The sequence below is a fragment of the Diaphorina citri genome, unplaced genomic scaffold (genome assembly GCF_000475195.1).
Source record: "Diaphorina citri unplaced genomic scaffold, Diaci psyllid genome assembly version 1.1 scaffold331, whole genome shotgun sequence".
In the NCBI taxonomy this organism is placed as follows: domain Eukaryota; kingdom Metazoa; phylum Arthropoda; class Insecta; order Hemiptera; family Psyllidae; genus Diaphorina; species Diaphorina citri.
Window position 1 is genome coordinate 9,640 of NW_007377766.1, and position 27,962 is coordinate 37,601.

The 27,962-nt window shown below is 36.8% G+C and overlaps 2 protein-coding genes across 2 annotated transcripts; both read right to left on the reverse strand.

Moving 5' to 3' along the window:
- Positions 1–299: 299 nt before the first annotated feature.
- Positions 300–4,112, reverse strand: LOC103507639 (facilitated trehalose transporter Tret1-like). The gene is made up of 4 exons (XM_026822471.1): positions 3,875–4,112; positions 3,495–3,755; positions 2,677–2,886; positions 300–2,524 (listed from the first exon to the last, which is right to left on the reverse strand). Exons 3-4 carry the CDS (start codon positions 2,791–2,793, stop codon positions 1,055–1,057), a joined length of 1,587 nt encoding a protein of 528 aa, XP_026678272.1. The 5' UTR covers positions 2,794–2,886; positions 3,495–3,755; positions 3,875–4,112; the 3' UTR covers positions 300–1,054.
- Positions 4,113–8,995: 4,883 nt separating this feature from the next.
- On the reverse strand, positions 8,996–27,757 carry LOC103507647 (facilitated trehalose transporter Tret1-like). The gene is made up of 4 exons (XM_026822468.1): positions 27,461–27,757; positions 12,144–12,274; positions 9,694–10,038; positions 8,996–9,544 (listed from the first exon to the last, which is right to left on the reverse strand). The coding sequence occupies exons 2-4, from the start codon at positions 12,189–12,191 to the stop codon at positions 8,996–8,998; spliced, it is 942 nt and encodes a 313-aa protein (XP_026678269.1). The 5' UTR covers positions 12,192–12,274; positions 27,461–27,757.
- Positions 27,758–27,962: the final 205 nt, after the last annotated feature.

Genomic DNA, 27,962 nt, shown 5'->3' on the forward strand with positions numbered 1-27,962 from the left:
ACCTACCGCCTGCACACTATCAAGATAATATTGACAACACATAAGTAGGTGGTAAGTATCTCTTCTACGAAAAATTGTCAATACGATCCGAAGACTATCAATATTTTTACACTATTGTCCATATATTGCTACAAAAATGCATACATTTCACTACACAAAAAGTACAAAACATTGTCATAATACTCGTACCTACCGCCTGCACACTATCAAGATAATATTGACAACAGATAAGTAGGTGGTAAGTATCTCTTCTACGAAAAATTGTCAATACGATCCGAAGACTATCAATATTTTTACACTATTGTCCATATATTGATGAGAAAATTGACAGTGTGCCCACGGTACAACATAGAGAAAACTTACATACAAAATTTTGATAATATAAAGTCAGAATAACAACAGTAATGGATATGGCAACTTACATACGTTGTACAAACTACATTTTGTTTTGATTATTATTTTTGAACATTATTAAAAATATTATCATAACTAGCTATATTACCTATCTTAATCTATCTTATATATCACAATGATAAACACGGTAACGCGGTGCAATATAAAGCAAGGCAACTGATTCGGAATGTCCAACAGAGCCCAAAAAAAGTTAAGTCAAAACAGCTAGAAGTAACCATTAAGGTGGCGTTCCGATCCTAGCTGCCGGGTCGCGCGACCCGGTCGCGCTGCCGAGCTGTGCGACCGCTGCCTACTGCTTCGTGCTTCCTATGTATTCTTATGAAGTACTTTCCGAACCAAGCTGCCGGGTCGCGCTGCCCAGTCGCTCTGAGAGCAGTGTGGTCGCGCTGCCCGTGAGGTTTTCACGTGATTTAAAATACTATTTTTGTAATAATTTGTTCCACTGGAAGTTTGTAACGGAAGTCGCGCGAACCGGCAGCTAGGATCGGAACGAGACCTTTAGGGCTAAAAACAGAGTGAAGTGGAGAACATAAAGAATCGAGCATGTAGAGGGGAGCGACGATTAAATTCAAACCGCATAAAGCTGAGAATATAAAGCTCTTATAGGTACCACTCTGATTTTAGTTTTAGCCAGGACGACTCACTGGGTAACAGTGCCTTCTTCAACCGTAAATACTTTGTCAACATCCTTGCTTTTCCTATTGGACTTTGGTCTCTTAAATTTTCGAGCATCACCATTTTCCAGGTAGAAAGTGAGAATATCCTGTAAGGTTCTATCTTCTGTTTCCGGAAGGTAGAAATACATATAAACAAATCCTAAACCTATTATAATAGTATAAAGAAACAAAGTGCCATGAAGGCCAAACCAGGCTATTGTATTGACATACGTTTTGGTTATGAGAAAACTGATGATAGAACTAAGAGCTGCACAGATTCCGCAAGCAACACCACGAATTTTCATTGGAAATACTTCCGATAGTAACATCCATGGTAAGGATACCATTCCATAACCGGAAACCCAAAAAGCTATACAGAAAACTGTCAGAGAAAACCAGCCAGCACATTGCGTGTTTATGGCACAGATACCAAGAAGCAAAGTAAAAACACAACAAATAGCCGTGCTCCATAATGACATTGGTCTTTTACCAAGCCTGTTAACGGTAAACGAACTCACCAAAGCACCAGTAATACTTAAAACACCTGTGAATATAAGGACATATTCTGAATCTATAGGAAGTCCAAATGTTAGAAATATTTCGACAAGATATGGTCTCATTGGTATGTATGCACCAATCGATGTTATAACAAATAGTAGCATAAGCATAATAAATGGGCGAAGGACTTCTGGTCTTTTAAAGTATTTTAACTCCTCCATAAACTTGTCGAACTTAGATAATTCAGCATTATTTTCCTTTGCCTCGTTGGCGGATTTTGTCATATCTCTAACTATTTGTTCAAACTCTATGCGAACTTTGTCTTTCTTACTCCAACCTCGAAGCCATCTTAAAGATTGTTCCGCTTCAGCCAATTTGCCTTTAGAAATGAGCCAAGTTGGAGATTCAGGTAAAAATACCAACATGATTATAGCCAGTACGGGGAAGATAGAGCTTATCAAACATGTCGTCCTCCAGTCTGCAAAAGCATTCACAAAGTAAATGACAAGAATTCCCTTATTACCAGCTACCCCGGATATTAAAGTCAATGACCCCCTGATTCGTGGTTCACATACTTCTCCCAAATAGGAAATGATTGGTCCTTGACAAAAACCTATTCCAATACCCATCAAAATTGTTCCCACCATAATTAAAAATACAGACTCGGCATAGTACAACATCAACCAACCTACGAAGAAAGGGATGCACACAATAATCATGACCTTCTTTCGACCTATTAGATCCATCAGATAACCACTGATGACAGCACCAACTGGGTGAAAGAGATAAAGTATACTTCCTACCCATGATGATTCTTCATCACTCATGATCAGGTCTGGGGACTCAAGTCTTGTTTCGGCAGAGGCAACTTTGTGGTCTAAAGCTCCTACAATAACCGTTGGCATACCATATGACATTCCGACCGCGATCAGGAGAAAGTTTTGTACCACTGCCACCATGATCTGTGAGCAGGCAGATCGGTTTCCATACCGCACTTTGGTTTCCTCCGAGCAGAGGCAACTTTGTGGTCCAAAGCTCCTACAATAACCGTTGGCATACCATATGACATTCCAACCGCGATCAGGAGAAAGTTTTGTACCACTGCCACCATGATCTGTGAGCAGGCAGATCGGTTTCCATACCGCACTTTGGTTTCCTCCGTTTCAGTAACATCCTTGGTTGAATCTTTCTTGGGAATGCCATTAGAATCGTAAGTTTCGTTCATTGTAGTAGTAGGTACCTTTGTAAATTATCTCACAAACATACTAAACTCTCAAATTTCCTTAGAATATTAGATAAGTGTTGAACTGTCTTTCACCTGCAACATAAGAAAAACAACAAGATCTTATTAGTTTTTAGATAGAAATCTGATATGTCGACTATCATCACATACAGTTGCCTTTATTAACAAACAAATACAAACAAATACAATTATGGTGACCATTCAAATTCAAAACAAATTTATTTCATCATTTGGTCCTTTGACAAAAAAGGAAGACTTGAAGTAAACCTCCCCTAAATGTAGCTAGTCTTTAGAGTACCCATCACTTGTTCTACCATCGTGCCTGTACTGATTCGATTCCGGTGGTGTCTGAAACGCGATTAGAAATTGCTTCTCAGCAGTCCCTATTACAAGAGATAGTAGACGGTTGCTTCACTAGTTTATTATTATTCTTCAATGTTGTGTTGCAGCCTCCATACACTGATAAAAGGGGAGTATTTGCTGCTGGCGATAAAGTAATCCCAACATTCCAATACTAGCTAAAAATACCAAGGAAGAATTTCTAAAAGACTATATCAATCGAACGGAATTCTTATGGCTGGGAGGAGGACTACAATCTGAATTCAAACTGATGTCTGAATGCCTGAATTTTAATATAAAACCAGATTGTTTAATATCATGAGTTTAACTTAAGGCAAGTTTACCTCAGATTGTCATTCCGGTCATTAAGGACATGAAATTGGGTGGGAAGGAGGGGGTAGGGACCCCTAGTCTGATAACTAATAACTTTGTTGATAATTCGGTACCTGGGTAGGTTCACTGAGAAACAGATTAGTGATAGGGTGCCACAAGTTTATGAAACTTAGGGTAGAAGAACTCTATCATTGAGTTACTTCCTGATATAGAGTTTTAATATTAGAGTTCCGGCACTCAGTCACTAGGTTAGGCACCCCAGTTTTTCTCTCCTATATGGACATATTTTTACTTATTTATTTATTTATTTTTATTATTTTTTTTTTTTTTTACTTTCTATTTTTCCTTTTTTATAGGACTTTTGTTAAAAATACATCTGTAGTTATCTTACCCGGAAAATGTATTTTGTTTTGGACAAGGTGGTTCACACGTGTATAAAATTACTGTTTATAGGTCTATGTACGATTAAGCACGGAAAATTACTTCGTAAAACTACAAAACTACTCGCGATCGTTTCTTCAATAATCAGTAAAATTTCATCTTATTAAAAAATAAATTAATATCTAATAATTTAATCAATGAAAAAAAACTCGTCACGTTAGAGTTTCGAAAATTACGAATTCCGTGCCTACTCGTTAGAAGACTGCTTTACTACTGATGTAATGTAATGATGCCCAAGTGTCCACGCTTAACTACGCATTGGAAACAGGGAAGTACAGAAAACATAAATTTTAAGACTTTGGATTCCAAAAGATGATGATTACATCGAGTTAGAAGAAATCCCTCAAAAACAAAAAAATGTAAAATTGAAGCCAAGTTTTCGACCCGAAGAAGGTCGAAAAATGAAATAATTTTTCCTCTCATTACCTCGGTAGTTATTCAATGAACTGTAGAACAAGGTCAAAAAAAGGGCCCCCAAGAGGCTCCCGAAACCCCTATCGAGCCTAAAGAAATTTTTTTTTGGCTCTTGAAAGTTTTTGCCAAATTTAATCAAAATCGGATAAACCGTTCGGAAGTTATGACGAAATAAAGAATGTTATTAAAAAATACCCCTACTGGCCTCCCGAAAGCCCGAGCAGGCCCAAATCTTTTGATGAACAACTAAAGAACATTTGCTCAATGCATTTCGAGCTGAATTGGACCTTTCGGGGCTTCGTATAGGGATAGTTCATTGAAACACTAGTCTAAAGGTTGTAACGAGGTTTTCTAACTTTATACACGTACGCCGTAACCATAATCTATTGTTAAATGACATTCCGTGATCGAACTTGGCCGGACGTTCTACCGACAGATTTGTTTTGAACCCTTTCGTTCCTAAACTAAAACCGAGAAAGAAAAATTAAATAAATGAATGAATAATTAATGATCGAATGGAATCCCACAGCAATATTCCAAGATTTCATCTCTTTTATGTAAATTTTTGTTAGATGTGGAAAATCTCTTATAAAATTATAGGTAGATACTTGGAAGAAAAAAAAAATTTCCAGCTAGGATTACCTATTTTGTCATTTATTTTATTTTAAAGAGGTTTGATAGAGGGAACTGTAACTGCGAAGGTCTTATCGTCCCTAAAGCGAATAGAGAAAGGAAGACAAATGAATAATTAATGATCGAATGGAATCCCACAGCAATATTCCAAGACTTCATCTCTTTTATGTAAATTTTTGTATCATGTGGAAAATCTCTTATAAAATTATAGGTAGATACTTGGAAGAAAAAAAACTTCCAGCTAGGATTACCTATTTATCATTTATTTTATTTTAAAGAGGTTTGATAGAGGGAACTGTAACTGCGAAGGTCTTATCGTCCCTAAAGCGAATAGAGAAAGGAAGACAGGATAGGAGAAAGCCAGTCGTTCCGAGAACGAACCTTATCTATTTAGGCTAAAATCCGTCCCGGGTGGGAATCAAACCCGCGACCTAGCGCTTACAAGGCAGACACGCTGCCCTCCAAGATAACTAGGCTGACTCTAATTTTGTCAACGTACCTGTTTAGGCTAAAATCCGTCCCGGGCGGGAATCAAACCCGCGACCTAGCGCTTACAAGGCAGACACGCTGCCCTCCAAGATAACTAGGCTGACTCTAATTTTGTCAACGTACCTATCTTCAAATAAAAACTTCCCTGTCTTTACTTGAGTAGGTAGATATGAAAACAAGTTTTAAACAACTTGAAAGTTGATTAAAACTTGTTGATTTTGTTTCCTAATATGTAATTCGAAAAAAAAGACAGTTGGTTGTTTTTATTACTCTTGCTTGTTAAAACAAACACAAAGCAAAATAAACTTAGACTACACCAAGAACTGAAGACGAGCCCTTTTAAGTTCTAGACGAGTATGATAACGACTACTAATAGACCACGGTAACATTTCAAAGGCCTGATAAAAACTAGTTATTACCGTTGTTATTATGATTATAATAAGCAAAATAAACAAAGCAAATAAAGACTACACCAAGAACTGAAGACGAGCCCTTTTAAGTTCTAGGCGAGTATGATAACGACTACTAATAGACCACGGTAACATTTCAAAGGCCTGATAAAAACTAGTTATTACCGTTGTTATTATGATTATAACTATTTATATGTTTTATTCTTTTTTATATGATTACTAGCCGAAATTCGTCGCTTCGCTCCGGATTTCTTTTATATTATTATTATGCACATTTATCACACTAATTATATTATTATGTGCTAATTATATTATTTTTATTATGCACATTTATCACACTTTTCCATAATAATAAACTGAAAGAATTTCTTTAATTTTTTTTTACGCACTTGAGATGATCAGTCAGTCACTGTCGAATTTGTTTTGAAAATCTTCCAAATTTTCACTGCCTTCTGTTTATTTGAGAAGTTAGCCAAAAATAATTGTTTTAAATAGAAACTAGCTGACTTTTTACTACGTACGGAGTGGTTAATGACGCATTAATATTAATATTGTCGGAGTAGTTCACACAATCACACATATAACACATACGTGTTGTCAGTAGCACTTCAATTGTGAGTTTAATTGAAGAAGTTAATTACGCGGACTAAACTGTACAGGGTTGAATGGTAGAGACTGACCTAGTTAGTAGTCTAATAGTTTTTCTCTATGTGAATGAAAAGAGAACTAGGTATGAAAGATCAGAGGGAAAATGACATTTTCCTCTAATTTCGTCTATCTTTTGTGGGTATATATATATTAAAAAAGTGAAACTCCAGGTGAAACCTATTAGCTAACTTGAAAGTTAGGGTGTTAACTTACCTATAGAAAAATGCCAGCACAGTCTTATAGTGCAAGAAGAGCACTGTATTTCATTTACTATACATCACAATTTTTCATTAGTTAAGTAGTTTTTTGTTTAATTTTCCTCTCCAACATACAAGGAACACCTTTTCAATCGACTGATGAAAATGTTTGTTCATTGTTGCAAGTAGTTTCTCTTCTTTCTTTAGTTTCGTTTATCATGTTTTCTCGGAATGATATTGGGCTTAAAAGCTACCTTGTTGGACCAGCCGTGCTTCTCAAATCTCATAAAGTTATAGTTCAGTCTTGTAAAAAATCGAAGCATCATTCATCGTACGGAGTGGTTAATGACGCATTAATATTAATATTGTCGGAGTAGTTCACACAATCACACATATAACACATACGTATTGTCAGTAGCACTTCAATTGTGAGTTTAATTGAAGAAGTTAATTACGCGGACTAAACTGTACAGGGTTGAATGGTAGAGACTGCCCTAGTTAGTAATCCAATAGTTTTTCTCTATGTGAATGAAAAGAGAACTAGGTATGAAATATCAGAGGGAAAATGACATTTTCCTCTAATTTCGTCTATCTTTTGTGGGTACCTATATTAAACAAACAAATTACAAACAGAGATCTCAAGTTAAGTAAAATCATGTAAAAAGGGAAACTCCAGGTGAAACCTATTAGCTAACTTGAAAGTTAGGGTGTTAAAACTTACCTATAGAAAAATGCCAGCACAGTCTTATAGTGCAAGAAGAGCACTGTATTTCATTTACTATACATCACAATTTTTCATTAGTTAAGTAGTTTTTTGTTTAATTTTCCTCTCCAACATACAAGGAACACCTTTTCAATCGACTGATGAAAATGTTTGTTCATTGTTGCAAGTAGTTTCTCTTCTTTCTTTAGGTTCGTTTATCATGTTTTCTCGGAATGATATTGAGCTTAAAAGCTACCTTGTTGGACCAGCCGTGCTTCTCAAATCTCATAAAGTTATAGTTCAGTCTTGTAAAAAATCGAAGCATCATTCAGGAGAATCAACGGAAGAGCTGACAATTAGGAGACAATTTGTGACTGCTTTTGGTAGATCACAAAAGGGTCGCAACACTCGTAACCAGAAATTTCAACTTGGGGAATTCACAAATAAATAATGAAGAACGGATACAACTTAAAAACAAAACAAAATTGAGATTAATTTTTGGCGATATCACAGGCAGTGCGGCAGAGCCTGTATTGAATTGCCTAGAATCGGGCTAAGTATGCTAAAGTATTGACTGGCATTGACATATTGAAAACTGATAAGTACCTATAGCATAATATAGCCTTTAACTGCAAGACAATAATCATTCTCATTAGAATATGGAGGCTAGTCTGGCTGGGGACTTACAGAGAGCAGACGAGCATAGTCTAGTTAAGGAACTTTAAACAGGGAGTGGACCAGCATAGTCTGGCTGGGGACTTTAAACAGGGAGTGGACCAGCATAGTCTGGCTGGGGGACTTTAAACAGGGAGTATACCGGCCTGAAATTTCGCTTGCTAAAGAAATAGCAAAGGTTGAGCGCAAAGGGCATCTGCTCGTCAAATTTTTATAGCCAAAACCAAATGTCAGTCCCAATGTGCCCCAAAGCAATCACTCTAGTAACTCGGGCTGATTGAGGGGCTGACAAAAAACGCCGACCTCGTCTGAACGCACGGGAAAAGGCGAGGAAGAAGAAACAGAAGAAGAAGAAGAAGAAGAAGAAGAAGAAGAAGAAGAAGAAGAAGAAGAAGAAGAAGAAGTATCAGGAAGCTCGACACTTTACCATACATTTCAACAACCTAAATAATGGGAAGTAACTCAATGATAGAGTTTTCATAAACTTAAAACTTGTGGCACCCTATCACTAATCTGTTTCTCAGTGAACCTACCCAGGTACCGAATTATCAACAAGGTTATTAGTTATCAGACTAGGGGTCCCTACCCCCTCCTTCCCACCCAATTTAATGTCCTTAATGACCGGAATGACAATCTGAGGTAAATTTGCCTTAAGTTAAACTCATGATATTAAAAAATCTGGTTTTATATTAAATTTCAGGCATTCAGAAATCAGTTTGAACTCGGATTGTATTCTTCCTCCCAGCCATAAGAATTCCATTCAATTGATAGTCTTTTAGAAATTCTTCCTTGGTATTTTTAGCTAGTATTGGAATGTTGGGATTACTTTATCGCCTGCAGCAAATACTCCCCTTTTATCAGTGTATGGAGGCTGCAACACAACATTGAAGAATAATAATAAACTAGTGAAGCAACCGTCTACTAAATATCAAAATCATATTAAATGGACGACGAATTTCTGGCTGTAGGAAGTAATTCAACTCATCTTTTATCTTGTCAATCCGTGATGCTTTATTTGAAGCACTGTCCACATCATTTGCAGCTTTTGCCAAATCTCTTACTAATTGTTCAAATTCTTCGCGAACTTCATCTTTTGTACACCAACCTCGGACCCATCTTAAAGATTTCTCGGCTTGAGTCAATCTACCTTTAGAAATCAGCCAGGTTGGAGATTCAGGTAGAATAAATAGCATTACCATGGCCAATAAAGGAATGATTGAGCTTAATAAAGTTGTTGTTCTCCAGTCTACAAGAGCATTTATAAAGAATATGACGAGAATACCCAGGGTTCCAGATATTCCAGTAAGTAATGTTAATGACCCTCTCATTCGAGGTTCACAAACTTCTCCCAAATAGGAAATAATTGGTCCTTCACAAAAACCAATGCCAATACCCATTGCGGTTGTTCCCGCTAGAATCATCAAGACGGATTCCGCATAGTACAATAACATGTAAGTAATGTTAATGACCCTCTCATTCGAGGTTCACAAACTTCTCCCAAATAGGAAATGATTGGTCCTTCACAAAAACCAATGCCAATACCCATTGCGGTTGTTCCCGCTAGAATCATCAAGACGGATTCCGCATAGTACAATAACATCCATCCTACAAAGAAAGGTATGCATACTAAAATCATGACTTTCTTTCGACCAGCAGCTTCCACAAGATATCCGCTGATGACAGCACCAAGTGGATGAATTAAAAAGAGAATGCTTCCCAGCCATGATGATTCTTCATCATCCATTATTAAGTTTGGTGTGTCCATTTTAGTTTCATTAGTTGCTACTCTGTGATTCAACGCCCCTAAAATGACTGTTGGCATCCCAAAAGACATTCCCACTGCCACCAGGAGGAAGTTTTGTATCACTGCCACCATGATCTGTGAGCAGGCAGATCGTTTTCCATATCGCAGAATGTGTTCTGGTTCGGTTTCATCCTTGATTAAATCTTTTGTTAGCGTGTAGTCGTTAGCATTGTTGTTTGATTGCTTCATTTTTTCTTCGGAATTTATCTTATATACTCAATTTTTATCTTTTTCCAGGAGATGGATACCAGGATGACACCAATGTTTGTCACCTGCAACATAGGCAAAACAAGTGGAGAACTGCTTTACTTTCCGTGTCCGGTAGAACCAATGTCAAAGTCAAAAGTTGCGCCAGTGTGTTGCAGTCCATTATATGTATACATAGATCCTTTTAGCCTCTTTACTTTTTAGGTCGAAAGTCGAAACACTATATAAATTAAATTGCACAATAGCACACCTATTGAGAAATATGACACTGTCTGTACCTACCTATCATATTGGAAAATTTAGACAGAGAGGGAGAGAAAGAGAGAAGGAGGGGAGAAGGAAAAGGAGAGACAATATTGAATTTCATAGAAAAACAATATAAGTACTTTCTTGCTAGCATTGACGGAGCTTATCTTAGAACTTCGAAGAAAACAAGAGCGGGGAAAACCCCATTACGTAGAACAGAAAAAGGTATAAACTTTGAAAACGGGATACCATGGCAATAAAATTGATGTTTTTTTTTTTTTTTTTTTTTTTAATGTTAATACTGGATTAACGCCGGAGGTATTCTTTTCCATCCAACCCCATTTCTTTTAAGCGCTAGGTCGGGGGGTCAATTTCTGGCCGGGGCGAACTTTACCCTAAACAGATAAGATTCGTTCTCGGAACGGCTCGCTTTTTCCTATCCTGTCTTCCTTCGCTCTTCGCTTTCGGGACGATAAGACTTTAGCAGTCATTGTTCCCTCCATTACAGCATTAGTGATAGGGTGCCACAAGTCATTAGACTAATAGTAAAGTGTCGAGCTCCCTGATATAGAGTTCAATATTTTGCCGGCACCCAGTCACTCGGCTCTCTCCGTACATTCTCTTCCATCCAACTCCTATATCAGTGATTCAGTGTGACTCGATCTGAATGGTCGCCACTGCTATGGCCAATTAGGCCATTTACTCGCAGGTAGACTCATCAATTTTAATAATTATTCTCACGAGTGTGGACTTTATAAATATCATAGGTGTAATCAGACACTTCTCCTCCGAGATGCATAAACACAGGAAGTCTCCTTACGGTTTTCCCCTCTCTAAGAAATGTATTAATGTGAGAAGGGAAAACATTGCCAAGTTGAACATTGTGATTTTTTCTTTCTTTTTAATTGTGGTTTGATAGAGGGAACTGCAACTGCCAAGTTCTTATCGTCCCGAGCCGAGAGCGAAGAGAGGACGAATACAGGATAGGAGAAAGCCAGTCATTTCGTGAACGAACCTGACCTGTTAAAATCCGCCCCGGGCGGGAAACGAACCCGCTTACATGGCAGAATGCGACATTTTCAGAATGTGAGACAATTTCCAAATATAATAAAGTTTCATTTAAAAAGATCAAGACTGTTTCATCAAAATCTCAATCGTTCGAGAATTATAGTGAAACAAATTTTGAGACCTGGGACAAACTCATCCATCCAATTGGGCCATTTACTCGCAGGTAGACTCATCAATTTTAATAATTATTCTCACGAGTGTGGACTTTTTAAATATCATAGGTGTAATCAGACACTTCTCCTCCGAGATGCATAAACACAGGAAGTCTCCTTACGGTTTTCCCCTCTCTAAGAAATGGGAAAACCGTAGAGCCAATCATTCACACCACATTCATTCATACTAGTCACAACAATAGTTTGTACGATATGTACGTCTTATCTGGAGTTGTAGGTAGCATCATCACAAACGAATTAGAATAATTGGCCGGCTTGGGTGCAGCATTTCCTTGATGGGAAACTCAGCTTAGGAGTACAAGATTCAAGTGTTTTTCCCATACGTACATACTAGGTACTTACTTAGTAATATGTTTGATGTGAGTAATCGATTAATCGTAATCGTAATAATCGATTAGTCGTAATCAATCATCAAACTGATCTCCCACATCACACAAGATCAATTTTTATGAAACCGTTTAAGCTGGGCAACCTGGCATATAGCTTTGAAGACTTCTTATAGGCTGTAGGAATCAATAATTGTGTTGTCAATTCCATTTCATCCTTGATTAAATCTTTTGTTAGCGTGTAGTCGTTAGCATTGTTGTTAGATTGCTTCATTTTTTCTTCGGAATTTATCTTATATGCTCAATTTTTATCTTTTTCCAGGAGATGGATACCAGGATGACACCAATGTTTGTCACCTGCAACATAGGCAAAACAAGTGGAGAACTGTCAGGAGTGTCAGGCTAGAAAAGCCTTTGTGGATATTATTGTAGTTATCCCTGTAATCAGGGGGGTTTTCAGTACAACAAAAATCACTATCCATGTACTTATTAGCTATATCATAGATCATAATTTTCACGGGCACCTATTTAACCTGAAAAAGAGTCTTCTCAATAATATTATCATCTTTCGTCTTTATCAGGTTGATTCTTGAGGGAGGTCGACTTTTTTTTCCTGATGTCCTTCAATGCAACGTAAATTACATTGAATTGTTCAGTTTACATTACCTTGAAGGACAATTTAATTGTAAATTGCGTTGATTCTTGAGGGAGGTCGACTTTTTTTCCTGATGTCCTTCAATGCAACGTAAATTACATTGAATTGTTCAGTTTACATTACCTTGAAGGACAATTTAATTGTAAATTGAAGTTGCCCGCCTCTTCATATCCTCACCTTAGGCAGCTGCACGTGTCTACCGAGATGGTCACCCATCCGGATATTAACCACGAGCAAAGTTGCTTAACTTCAGTGGCCTATTGGCCATCGGGAACTGATCCATTCAAAGTTCTTTCTCTGTTATCTTAATTTGCCCTTTACATTTTAGAACTAGGTAAAGTCTTTACATACTTAGGTTGTATATCTGATGCATTTTCTGTAAATATACAACCTAAGTATGTAAAAAATTTACCTAGTTCTAATCTGTAAAGGGCAAATTCGGATAGCTGGGGGATATTATGTAACAGATCTAGAAAGAGTAAATTACAACACAAATAACATTAAAATAATGTGTCAATTTTATTTATTTAATTATTTAAACAACGAATTTATCAATTTCATTAGGTACACAAGTAGATAATAATACACGGAACTAGGGACGGACTATTGTTCCTTTTTTATAGGACTTTTGTTAAAAATACATCTACGTCTATAGGTTTCTTACCCGGAAAATGTATTTTGTTTTGGACAAGGTGGTTCACACGTGTATAAAATTACTGTTTATAGGTCTATGTACGATTAAGCACGGAAAATTGCTTCGTAAAACTACAAAACTACTCGCGATCGTTTCTTCAATAATTAGTAAAATTTTATCTTATTAAAAAATAAATTAATATCTAATAATTTAATCAATGAAAAAAAACTCGTCACGTTAGAGTTTCGAAAATTACGAATTCCGTGCCTACTCGTTAGAGGACTGCTTTACCACTGATGTAATGTAGTGATGCCCAAGTGTCCACGCTTAACTACGCATTGGAAACAGGGAAGTACAGAAAACATAAATTTTAAGACTTTGGATTCCAAAAGATGATGATTACATCGAGTTAGAAGAAATCCCTCAAAAACAAAAAAATGTAAAATTGAAGCCAAGTTTTCGACCCGAAGAAGGTCGAAAAATGAAATAATTTTTCCTCTCATTACCTCGGTAGTTATTCAATGAACTGTAGAACAAGGTCAAAAAAAGGGCCCCCAAGAGGCTCCTTGTAAATTGAAAACGTCACAAATTGAATAAGTTAAGTAACATGAGGTACAAAGCTCACTGCCATCTCAAAAACACGTGTCAGTTCACAAGCTACATGAAAATTCTTTCTACCTAGATCTTCTTCGAATCACGACATGATTCTCATAATAAACATTTCGCTGGAGGCTGTGAGTGGAGGAAAAATCTCGGTATTTATTTCTAAGAGGAAATCAAAAACAAACCTTGATCTGCTGTGCGAGATTAGATCATTAATATATTTACTATCTCACTTATATATTTATGTTTGTGGAAGACTTAGCTGAGGAGCACACATCATGTGTCTAGGTACTACGTCGCATCGCGTCACCAGAGATATATTTATTATGTAAGAAGATTTCACTGTCACTTGCTCACTTGTCACTCTTGTTATCTCTTGAACTTATTACTTTCTATTACTGTTAGTAGAGGGAACCTTGTAAATCACCAGCACACACATGGTATAGTTATTATCTCGATTAAGGCCTGCCGCATATTGGAACCGTAGTCGCTCGAATTTTAGTATCGCGTAGTCGTGCGATGCCTCCTGAAAATCCCCAGCCCAAGCCTATGATAAAATGTAGAGACCTCTCAGAGTGTTCCGACTTAGGTCTCCTAGAGTATGAGAGGTCTGTATCATTTTCATGTGGGTTTGGCGGTTTGGACTTTCAGGTTTCGTATAACTATACGCATTACTAAAAGTCGCGGAACTATGATTCCATCGCATGAGAGTCTACTAGAAAATTGAGACGGATCGAGTGATTCAAGGTGATTTTTTTTTTTCACGTGATGGTTCTGCACGGATGTGCCGAGGTACATGTCTGAAAGTGGAGTTGTTTGCAATTCGAGAAAGTGGATGCTAGAACAAGTATCATTATCACTAGATGGAATGCCATTGCCATTCACAGTAGCTTCAAGTACCTAAGTAAGTCTGCCCTAAACCTATTACCTATATACATAATATTGATAACAATGATAACATGGGCTGAAGGTAAGTCAAGTGAGGTAAGTCTGGGGCTCTCGGAGGCCTTCAAGAAAAGATTGCTTTTCAGAAAGATGATCAATTCGAGAAAGTGGATGCTAGAACAAGTATCAGTATCACTAGATGGAATGCCATTCACAGTAGCTTCAAGTACCTAAGTAAGTCTGCCCTATACCTATTACCTATATACATAACATTGATAACATGGGCTGAAGGTAAGTCAAGTGAGGTAAGTCTGGGGCTCTCGGAGGCCTTCAAGAAAAGATTGCTTTTCAGAAAGATGATCTTTTATTTCTCTCGTAAATCTTTGTTTAAGTTTTAAGTATACGTTAGAGTTAGGTTCTTGAACAGTGTATAGTTAGGTGTGCTCACTTTAGAGATATAGTTCTTCCATAGTTTTACTGCTCTAAGCCCGAGTACTTCTTTAATTCTACAGAAAGGTGCTTTTCCAACTCCGCATTTACCGAGAGTGGAAATGCACCATAAGACTGTAAAGATTAAAAAATTAGAACGTCTACAAGCACTATGAAGTCATATTACGTTAACATTTAAATATCATCTTTGAGTCATATTGAGACAATAGGGAAAAACTTAGAAGTAACATAATAATCGATCTAGTAAGCGTGTAAGCGTTGCATTATGTTGTATAGGTACTAACATTCTTTATAATGGAATACCTAACATTAGTAACATTTTTTCTTGTTCTTAAGGAATCGAATATTGATTGTTAACTTCGGGGAAAATTTTTAAGGAAACCCCCCTATATGTACTCGTATGATTGATTAGTTAATTATTATTCATCTTTTAATTTGTTATCCATGCACACTGCATATTTTGTGAACACAGATGAACGGCTACAGTTGGTCAACCTAGAGGATCTATTAGACTAATTGTTCTTTATAGTTTGAAAGCTTCTCAGGCCAGCCACTTAGTATCAGTTAGACCTGGCAGGCGGACCTGATCAGGGGTACCTGTCAGGTCTACCTGATAGTGAGTGGCTGACCTTAGCAGCAAAAGGTTCATCATTGATCAATAATCGAATCAGATGAATGAAATAATAATTTACCAAAAAGTCGTTTCTTTTTTGGCGAGACCTTGATCTTGCCATGAACCGGTCCTAGAGATGAGATAAATAATTATAAGTTGATAGAGATGAGATAGATACTTTCGAAAATTATAAGATACCTGTCACCATCTTCTGTTGATAAAATATGTTTGTGTAGTTTGTGTATAATAGGTATTCGTATTCATCAGCCATAGTCCTATGGCGTGTAAGTAATAAGTAGGTATAAGTAGTGTTTTATTCAGGTCTGTTCACAGCTTAAACGGGCCCCGGTGCAAAGTCCAACAATGGGCCCCCTCCTCACAACTTTTTTTATTATTATTATTATTTTCAATAATAATACTAGTGGTATTGGTTTTTAGTCCGTCCTTCCTTTATTATTACAATAGTAATAAAAAGGTATAAGGGACGGACTATTGTATTCGCTTCGGTGTCTGGCATGGAAAAACCTATTTTGTCATGTTGAATATAGGATAATTGAGATGCATCCAATGGTTATGATAGACACTATAGATAAAGTATCAAGTTACAACTTATCACATTATCACGTTCTGATCATAACAAATAACAGGCAAGATGAACATGATAACGTCAACGACAAAGCAGGGTGTTTCCAAACAAAGTTCCCAAACCCATAATCTTTCAGGCGCATTACTGATAGCTATAGCTACAGTTTCCGTTTTAGTCCCTTCTTTTCACGTCCACCCAGAATAACGTTTAAAATCTCATTAGGTCGTTTAAATCGTTGAGACCTCTCCAAATGAGGAAAAAAAGTTCAGATGGTTATAGTTCTCGTTTTATCACGATAACATAGAGCAAAGTAGCAAACTAGGGGATGTACTTTTTTTTTTAGCTAGATACCATATCAGGAAAAATATGTATTTAAAACAATCATGACCTATAATAAGTTATTAATAACCCACCTATAACCCATAACTAACTCAGTGCAGTGCAATATAGTAACGTCCTAAAGAGAAATCTTATATGTTATATGTATGCTGTCGAGGCAATGTACATTTTCCAAGGTACTTTCGGGATAGGGCTGAAAAGCCCCTTTACTTCGTTTCAGTCGATCGACAGCGTCAACTACTTAATCCCACCGAATTTTCCTATGACCTTGAAATCAATCGGCGCAATTTGAGTATGTACACCTCTTCTGACTACAACGAGTTGCGTGAAGATTTATTTTTTTTGTATGAACTTTTTCAAGTCACCTTTGATTATCAACTCCATACCCGGTGAATTATGGGCATGATACACCCTAGGAATGTATCACACATAGTTGACTCAAAAACCACCGTGTATATGGACAAACGAAACTGTCAGAAGACATGAAAATGAGTTCGAAATCCGCTCGACCTCGACTCTTCTAGGTTCAATTTTATGATCGACGCAATTTGAATATCGTCTTTTTTTCGTGGAGTTTGTTGGAAGCACGTGAGATGCATGGAAAAAGCGTATTAAATCAAACATCTCAAAAATGTTAAAGACTTACCAACAGCGTTTTTCCCTCCACTTATGGAATTACCGATTGGGACGAGGAAAAAGAGAATAAAATCAGCAATATTGACTCTGAATCTGACATCAAGAGTTGATGGAACATAAAATAGATCGTGATTTGTGAACATAAATTTACACTAACACATACAGGGTGGAAAGACGTTACTATCTTTGTGACCTAAACGAAGTGTATAAGTTATACCTAAGTAATGCTTTATTTAGACTGTCAGCTTAGAACAAGTTGTTCTATTATACCAACAGTAAAAAATAATAATCTTCCTTTCTTCTTCTTTTTTCTTAGCCTTTTCCCGTGTCCAGACGGGGTCGGCGTTTTTCATCAGCCTCTCAATCAACCCTGGGGTTATTGCTTTGGGCTGACATTTGGTTTTGGCTACAAAAAAATTACGAGTGGATGCCCTTCGCTCTCAACCTTTGCCATTTCTTTAAGAAAGGAATAAAATAGTAATAATCTGTTATAATAATTTAATTTTCAACAGAATAGGTACCTACTTAAAGAAGGTAACTGTTTTATGTATGTAACTGCTCAGACATTTGTAGATACAGCTTTTATCACCAAAGTTTTTTTTTTTTCAACTTTGATTTTCTTCAAAAGAAAAAAAAATCATCCCTTATGTGACCAATCCTCACGTTATTTAATAGAACCCATCCTATATGAAGAAGAAGAAGAAGAAGAAGAAGAAGAAGAAGAAGAAGAAGAAGAAGAAGAAGAAAAGAAGAAGACGAGATAGGTATGTAAGGATCAATGGAATAAAATTAACGTCAGTCAAATGTACTTATATCTTCAATGTCTCAAAGGTTGATGTGGTATTAATCTTTGTTAAGGTAGTCCGCCTTCGAGAACCTTATGTGGCGATTATTTTGACTCTTGATGATGTATTAACCAGGACATGAGACTTAAAACTCATCATTTATTCATGGTTCTTGTTTCTAAGCCTGCAAGTGGAATCTCATTGGTCTTCATTCTAATTCAGAAATTAATTAGAACCAGCCATTACTGAGTCAGAAATTCAGAATTATTATTCGACGACATTCGATATTGTTTTGATTTAGCCAAGACCACGCGCCAGTAGTACCTATGCCAATCTGCAAAACAAAAACAAAAAAATATTTACAATTTTTTAAAATATCAGGTACATAATTAATATTGGTTTTACTAATGAGGTGCGTCATACATTCACTAAGAACTAAGAATAATTGAATAATCTACTATATGTCATTGGGCATCCTAAGCCCTGCAATTGACAGCAGAAGTGAACCTGAAAGATAGTATGTATTACCTAGGTTTTAATATGTACATCATTACTACCCTCGAATTGAGCAAAATGTCATCATTCCTCTAAAGCCCGATTTTACCACAGGAAAAAAGCCATCAACACGAGTTTTCCCAGACGGTCACTCGTCCCAGACGGGCACAATATTACATAACTTCAGTGGTCCTTAGGGAACCGGTGCTTTTACAAAACATGAAATCTAGTTTGGCCAGTATATGAAAAATCTGACACGATGAGAATGACAAACCTGGACTTACATTTATTATTACCTAACTATAACGTATAATAAGGTCAATTCGCCTATTTATTTGTATGCACGGGTATGTGTAACTTGTTGCATTGACGCCCACTTTTTGCTGGATTCTCCTAAAGGGGGTCTTCGACCCAACCGTTTTGGACCGGACGGAAGCCCTAAATTTTGGAAGCGACTCTCGATTAGCATCAAGTTCGAAGATAGAACATGATTAAAAGGCTTTGATCACAGTCGACAGTTGACCCATTTCTGGAACGACTTCAGATTTGATGATACAATTCTTTTGTAATTTCTCCGCTAGATGTCATGTTTGTTGAAGTTTCGACAATTTTTTGTGGAAACAGAATGAACGTCGAGTTGACGCCGCGTCCATGAAGCGTAGGAAAGAAAAACAGGCCATTCTTGTTTTCACTCTTCTCCTTCAAACATTTTTCTTGTATGATGTGTAGATTTGTGAGGAACATTGTATGATGTGTAGATTTTTGAGGAACATTGTATGATGTGTAGATTTGTGAGGAACATTGTATGATGTGTAGATTTGTGAGGAACATTGTATGATGTGTAGATTTGTGAGGAACATTGTATGATTTGTAGATTTGTGAGGAACATTCTATGATGTGTAGATTGTGAGGAACATTGTATGATGTGTAGAGTCGTGAGGAACATTGTATGATGTGTAGAGTCGTGAGGAACATTGTATGATGTGTAGATTGTGAGGAACATTTTATGATGTGTAGATTTGTGAGGAACATTGTATGATGTGTAGATTGTGAGGAAAATTGTATGATGTGTAGATTTGTGAGGAACATTGTATGATGTATAGATTTGTGAGGAACATTGTATGATGTGTAGATTTGTGAGGAACATCGTATGATGTGTAGATTTGTGAGGAACATTGTATGATGTGTAGGTTTTTGAGGAACATTGTATGATATGTAGATATGATTTACGTCTAAAGACACGTCACAGCGAATTAAATCAAACATCTCAAAAATGTTAAAGACTTAGCAACAGCGTTTTTCCCTCCACTTATGGAATTACCGATTGGGACGAGGAAAAAGAGAATAAAGTCAGCAATATTGACTCTGAATCTGACATCAAGAGTTGATGGAACATAAAATAGATCGTGATTTGTGAGCATAAATTTACACTAACACATACAGGGTGGAAAGACGTTACTATCTTTGTGACCTAAACAAAGTGTATAAGTAATACCTAAGTAATGCTTTATTTAGACTGTCAGCTTAGAACAAGTTGTTCTATTATACCAACAGTAAAAAATAATAATCTTCCTTTCTTCTTCTTTTTTCTTAGCCTTTTCCCGTGTCCAGACGGGGTCGGCGTTTTTCATCAGCCTCTCAATCAACCCTGGGGTTATTGCTTTGGGCTGACATTTGGTTTTGGCTACAAAAAAATTACGAGTGGATGCCCTTCGCTCTCAACCTTTGCCATTTCTTTAAGAAAGGAATAAAATAGTAATAATCTGTTATAATAATTTAATTTTCAACAGAATAGGTACCTACTTAAAGAAGGTAACTGTTTTATGTATGTAACTGCTCAGACATTTGTAGATACAGCTTTTATCACCAAAGTTTTTTTTTTTTTCAACTTTGATTTTCTTCAAAAGAAAAAAAAATCATCCCTTATGTGACCAATCCTCACGTTATTTAATAGAACCCATCCTATATGAAGAAGAAGAAGAAGAAGAAGAAGAAGAAGAAGAAGAAGAAGAAGAAGAAGAAAAGAAGAAGACGAGATAGGTATGTAAGGATCAATGGAATAAAATTAACGTCAGTCAAATGTACTTATATCTTCAATGTCTCAAAGGTTGATGTGGTATTAATCTTTGTTAAGGTAGTCCGCCTTCGAGAACCTTATGTGGCGATTATTTTGACTCTTGATGATGTATTAACCAGGACATGAGACTTAAAACTCATCATTTATTCATGGTTCTTGTTTCTAAGCCTGCAAGTGGAATCTCATTGGTCTTCATTCTAATTCAGAAATTAATTAGAACCAGCCATTACTGAGTCAGAAATTCAGAATTATTATTCGACGACATTCGATATTGTTTTGATTTAGCCAAGACCACGCGCCAGTAGTACCTATGCCAATCTGCAAAACAAAAACAAAAAAATATTTACAATTTTTTAAAATATCAGGTACATAATTAATATTGGTTTTACTAATGAGGTGCGTCATACATTCACTAAGAACTAAGAATAATTGAATAATCTACTATATGTCATTGGGCAGTTTTGGTTTAGCCAAGACCACGCGCCAGTAGTACCTATGCCAATCTGCAAAACAAAAACAAAAAATATTTACTGTTTGTTAAAATATCAGGTACGTAATTAATATTGGTTTTACTAATGAGGTGCGTCATACATTCACTAAGAACTAAGAATAATTGAATAATCTACTATATGTCATTGGGCATGATCTCATAGTGAGCTGATTACGATTATCTAACTCTTCCAGAAATCTTGAAATATTGGCAATCCATATTCTCCGATGAACATCTCTTAGATTCGTAGAGGTTATCCTAGAGTCTAGGCTCTAGGACAACCTCTACGAATCTAGGATCTAGACAATAATTTCGCCTTTGTGTGCAATTTCTTGTATTTGCGTACACTGAATTATAATCAACAAGGAATCTGAATAAATAAATGCGTTTGGACTGATTTGGCCGGAATCGCAGCATTCTTGGAGTTGTAAACCGCGTGATGTTGCTGACAAAATTAGCAACAACATGTGATCTCATAGTGAGCTGATTACGATTATCTAACTCTTCCAGAAATCTTGAAATATTGGCAATCCATATTCTCCGATGAACATCTCTTGGCGGGACTGAATGAAATATATTAACAAACATAATTTACTAGGTAATTCTGCGTCAGTTGTGCCTACCTCGTTTACCCAAGAGAAGATTCTGGAAGATTCCTTTGTTTTTATTTGATTTTCATGAATAAATAATTAGCTGACCAATGCCGATTGCCGATCTTTGTCAACAATCAATATTGCCTCATAAGAAGCCAGGTAGGTAGCTACTTGTATACATGTACAAATAAATGAATTTGATATGATGAGGTACTGCATCAAAGTAATAAGCGATAATACCTACGTGTACCTAGACTCAAATTACCTATAGTCCTATACAATACCTTTTTTTTTTTTTCAAGTTCAAGTGGCACGATTCTGCCCATTGCCGATCTTTGTCAACAGTCAATATTGCCTCATGAGAAGCCAGGTATATAGGGGAGCTACTTGTATACATGTACAAATAAATGAATTTGATAAGATGAGGTACTGTATCAAAGTAATAAGCGATAATACCTATGTGTACTTAGACTCAAATTACCTATAGTCCTATACAATACCTTTGTTTTTTTTTTTTTTTTTTTTTTTAATTTAAAGGGGTAATTTTCTTTGTCTTCCTTAATCGCCAAATCCGCGAAAAAAATTGCCAAATCCGCGAACATAATGGCGAAATCCGCGAACAAAATCGCGAAATCCGCGAACAAAATCGCGAAATCCGCGAACATAATCGAAATCCGTGAACATAATCGCGAAATCCGCGAACATAATCGCGAAATCCGCGAGCATAATCGCGAAATCCGCGAACATAATCGCGAAATGAAATCCGCGAACAAAATCACCAAATCCGCGAACATAATCGCGAAATCCGCGAGCATAATCGCAAAATCCGCGAACAAAAATCCGCGAACATAATCGCGAAATCCGCGAACATAATCGCGAAATCCGCGAACATAATCGCGAAATCCGCGAACATCATAATCACAAAATCCGCGAACATAATCGCGAAATCCGCGAACAAAATCGCGAAATCCGCGAACATAATCGCGAAATCCGCGAACATAGTCACGAAATCCGCGTACAAAATCGCCAAATCCGCGAACATAATCGCGAAATCCGCGAACATAATCGCGAAATCCGCGAACATAAAATCCGTGAACATAATCGCGAAATCCGCGAACATAATCGCGAAATCCGCGAACATAATCGCGAAATCCGCGAACAAAATCGCGAGCGAACATAAATCGCCAAATCCGCGACCATAATTGCCAAATCCGCGAACAAAATCGCGAAATCCGCGAACATAATTGCAAAATCCGCGAACATATTCGCGAAATCCGCGAACATAATCGCCAAATCCGCGAACATAATCGCGAAATAAAATCCTATACCCGTTATAAAACTATAAATAAACAAAGTGCCATGAAGACCAAACCAAGTAATAGAAGTCACATATGTTTTAGTGACGAGGAAGCAAACGATAGAATTAATAGCTGCACAAATTCCACAAGCAACTCCACGAATTCGAATGGCAAATCCTATACCCGTTATAAAACTATAAATAAACAAAGTGCCATGAAGGCCAAACCAAGTAATGGAAGTCACATATGTTTTAGTGACGAGGAAGCAAACGATAGAATTAATAGCTGCACAAATTCCACAAGCAACTCCACGAATTCGAACGGGGAAAATTTCTGACATCAACATCCATGGTAATGCTAATATCCCGTAACCAGAAATCCAAAAACATATACAGAATATTGTCAGAGGAATCCAGCCAGGCCAGTGCAAGTTCATGGAACAAATAGCAAGAGCTATAGTAAAAACAAAACAAATACCCGTGCTCCACAATGACATAGGTCTTTTACCAAACTTATTGACAGTCAGCGAGCTAACCAAAGATCCAGTAATAGCTAGTACACCTGTTAAAACCAGGACCCATTCTGATTTGAGAGGAACTCCAAATGTTTGAAATATTTCTACAAGGTAGGGTCTCATTGATACAAAGGAACTTATCACGACAAGAACAAACAATATCAAAAAACAGTCAGCGAGCTAACCAAAGATCCAGTAATAGCTAGTACACCTGTTAAAACCAGGACCCATTCTGATTTGAGGGGAACTCCAAATGTTTGAAATATTTCTACAAGGTAGGGTCTCATTGATACAAAGGAACTTATCACGACAAGAACAAACAATATCAAAAAAAGAAGAAGAAGAATCAGAAGAAGAAGAAGAAGCAGAAGGAGAAGAAGGAGAAAATTTTATTTTCCTTTTTTTTAACTGCTGGCTCCGGGGGGCCGGGACCGGATGGACCCTCTCCCCACCCCCTGTGTAGGACCCTGGCTTTATTTTGACTGTCAGCTTAGACCAAGCTGTCCCATTATGTTAACAGTTTATAAGTTATAGTGGTCATTACACTCTCACTGGTGAAAAACCACGGATTCCATTGCCGATGGGGGGTGAAATATTTACACATCTTGTGTCGACCGCGCGGTGGGGGTGCACATATGATTTACCTGCGGGCTCTACTGACGTCCGAAATCGACAGAACCCATATTAAGTACTACTTAATAAGTAGCCAAGATCATAGTGTTATAAATTAAAAACAAGTTTGTAGTGTGTACGTGATTCGATGTCGATTGAAATCGTCTGAATCAACATTATAAGTATGCAAAAATTCGGTAATTTTTGGATTTTTTGCAAGAATATTTCGGGTAGAGAGGATATGCGTTTAAAAAGTTTAAGATGAAGGACGATTCAAATGCGTAAAAAGTTGTGAAAAATCCAAATCTGAACTTGATGTCAAATGAAACATTGTCCACTTATTACAATTACAAAATAAGCGCATAAGGTCTATTACCTACTATTATCTCACAATCCGAGATACCTACACATAGGCTTGCCAAATATCCAAAATGTCGATTCGGGACGCGAATCCGCGAACATAATTGCCAAATCCGCGAACATAATCGCAAAATCCAGAAGGAGAAGAAGGAGAAAATTTTATTTTCCTTTTTTTTAACTGCTGGCTCCGGGGGGCCGGGACCGGAGGAGGAAATCAAAAACAAACCTTGATCTGCCGTGCAAGATTAGATCATTAATATATTTAGGTACTATCTCATTTATATATTTATGTTTGTGGAAGACTTAGCTGAGGAGCACACATCATGTGTCTAGGTACTACGTCGCATCGCGTCACCAGAGATATATCCATGGAAAAACCCATTTTGTCATGTCGAATATAGGATAATTGAGATGCATCCAATGGTTATGATAGACACTACAGATCAAATATCAAGTTACAACTTATCACATTATCACGTTCTGATCATAACAAATAACAGGCAAGATTAACATGATAACGTCAACTACAAAACAGGGTGTTTCAAGACAAAGTTCCAAAACCTATATAATCTTTCAGGCGCATTACTGATAGCTTTAGCTACAGTTTCCGTTTTAGTCCCTTCTTTTCACGTCCACCCAGAATAACGTTTAAAATCTCATTAGGTCGTTTAAATCGTTGAGACTTAATAGGGGTAGAATTTTACATATTAAATAGCCTAACTAGCCTTAACCTTATGTAGATAATTATCTATCATAATTAGCCGTTAGCACGTTAGACAACAAACAAACGCACCAAACTGAATTAATGAATAAAAAAAAACGTCAGGCGTCCGTCAGTATTTCAGCGGTAGCACATGTGTATGATTATTGGAGCATGATTATTATTGGCGATCATCATTTTTTTCCCGACCTTATGTGATTCCCTTAAAAAGGACTTTATTACATGTATCACCTAGGTTTTAATATGTACATTATTACTACCCCCGAATTGAGCAAAATGTCATCATTTATCTAAAGCCCGATTTTACCACGGGAAAAAGCCATTAACACGAGTTTTCCCAGCGGTCACTCGTCCGGATTTTAACCTAGCACAATGTTACATAACTTCAGTGGTCCTTTGGGAACCGGTGCTTTTACAAAACATGAAATCTACTTTGGCCAGTATATGAAAAATCTGACATGATGAGAATGGACAAACCTGGACTAACATTTATTATTACCTAACTATAACGTAATAAGGTCAATACGCCTATTTATTTGTATGCACGCGTATGTGTAACTTGTTGCATTGACGCCCACTTTTTGCTGGATTCTCCTAAAGGGGGTCTTCGACCCAACCGTTTTGGACCGGACGGAAATGGACCTGCACGTTAGACTAACCTTATTGAAAGCCGCTAATTTGTCTAGGTCAGGAGTGTCCTTATCTAACCCGTTAGTGAATAGCGTCCTATTTTTAAGACCCTCAGAAAAATGGCCATAACTTGGTGACATTTTATTATTATTTATTTTTTTCCGGTAAGGCGCTTTAACTATAGCTACGATTGGTAGTATGTCGTTCGCGATGGTCCAAATTAGTAGTACCAAAATTTGAAATGTTTATCTATCACCTAATATGATCGAAACTAAAATCCGTTGTCTTTTTGTTCGAAACTGTTCTCCTCTAAGTGCGTTGATAGCGGATATGTCATATGTTTGTTAAATAATCTACTGATGTTCTAGGTATAGCAATTTTTATGGTCCAAATTAGAAGTACCAAAATTTGAAATGTTTATCTATCACCTAATATGATCGAAACTAAAATCCGTTGTCCTTTTGTTCGAAACTGTTCTCTTCTAAGTGCGTTAATTGATAGCGGATATGTCATATGTTTGTTAAATAATCTACTGATGTTCTAGGTATAGGCACTTCACCATGGCAGACCACCAAGTCTAAGAATATGATCAGATTGGGTCAAACGTTAATAAAAATAGACCTTGAGAAAAATAAAATAACCCTAGGGGAAGAAAGTATAGGTGGGTATATTATTATAGGTACCTACCTAATTTATGTGCTGAAACACGCGCCACAATTCACCAAATCTTCTCTAGTTTTCAGGAAGTCCTAAGTATGTCCATTTTTCAATTGTCCACCCTGTAGTTTTCTTCATATCAAATTTTGTGCTACATGAGGTATTATCTATAGATATGAAGTAGGACAGTAGGTAATCATGAAATAAATACAGTGATGGAATCATCATAATTATGTATTTGAAGTGTCATAATTCCCAATCAAAATCACCCAGGAATAATCATTGTGTTTGGTCTTTATCACTCGTATTAACAGTTATCGTCCAGTCACAAATAGGTACAGGACAGGTAACTCTCATTTCTCAATTTGTTAGGGACAGTTAAATGAAGTAATCATGAAATACATGCAGTGATAGAATCATCATATGTATTTGAAGTGTCATAATTCCAAATCAAAATCACCCAGGAATAATCATTATGTTTAGTCTTTATCATTTATCACTCGTATTAACAGTTATCGTCCAGTCACAAATAGGTACAGGACAGGTAACTCTCATTTCTCAATTTGTTAGGGACAGTTAACGCAAAATCCGCGAACATAATTGCAAAATCCGCGAACATATTCGCGAAATCCGCGAACATAATCGCCAAATCCGCGAACATAATCGCGAAATGGACAGTTAAGTAGTAAAAAAAGGTCAAAATTTTATTACTTTTTGGATATTTTGGATTAAATAATGTTGGATTTTTTGATGTACTAGGTATTTCTTCTGTCATCTAATTTAGATACAAAAGTGTGCCAGGTTTTGATGTTAATACACAGAGCTCCTAACTTATATAAAATCGTTTTTAAAAATAATGAAAAAAAAAAAAATACACATTTAAAATATTAGAAAAAATGAAGAAACTTACCTACTGAAATTTCCAGACAGCAAGAGATTAGATTCACAGTTGATTAATGTCAGGTTTCACAGCACTACACTTAGCAATGTTGATCCAATCAACAATCAAGTCACATTATTTCCCTCTTGGTCAGAAATTAGGTTTATATACTAGGTACTTTATTTGTTCCTAGTTTTTCGCCACTGCCGTAGACTGTCTTCGAAGAAACTTACTTCTGGTATAAATGATAATCTATTTATGCAACGGAAACTGAACTCGGTTAGGTCTTCTTCTTTTGGCACTGAGTCGAATACTGATACCACATTTCCCCGCCAGTCAAGCTCATGGGTTGGCGAAGATTTTCCCCCGCCCTTCGATTCCCACTTTCAAGGTCATGGGTATTCCAAAAGTTGCCCTGCTCTTGGTTCAAGAGCAATGCAGCTTTTAATTCTCTCTGTTTATTTACTTTCCGAATGCACATGACCATCGCGTCTTGTCACGTGTTTAAAGTTGGAATTCCCTCTTTCTCCTC

Bases quoted from the DNA above. Each gene is read 5' to 3' on its own strand.
- LOC103507639 (XM_026822471.1), bottom strand. From the start codon at position 2,793: ATGAACGAAACTTACGATTCTAATGGCATTCCCAAGAAAGATTCAACC. The intron at 2,525-2,676 runs GTGGCAGTGGTA...TCACAGATCATG, and splicing joins CTGCCTGCTCACAGATCATG to GTGGCAGTGGTACAAAACTT.
- LOC103507647 (XM_026822468.1), bottom strand. From the start codon at position 12,191: ATGAAGCAATCTAACAACAATGCTAACGACTACACGCTAACAAAAGAT. The intron at 10,039-12,143 runs TTAATCAAGGAT...CTAACAAAAGAT, and splicing joins ACTACACGCTAACAAAAGAT to TTAATCAAGGATGAAACCGA. The intron at 9,545-9,693 runs ATGTTATTGTAC...AACATTACTTAC, and splicing joins TACCTTTCTTTGTAGGATGG to ATGTTATTGTACTATGCGGA.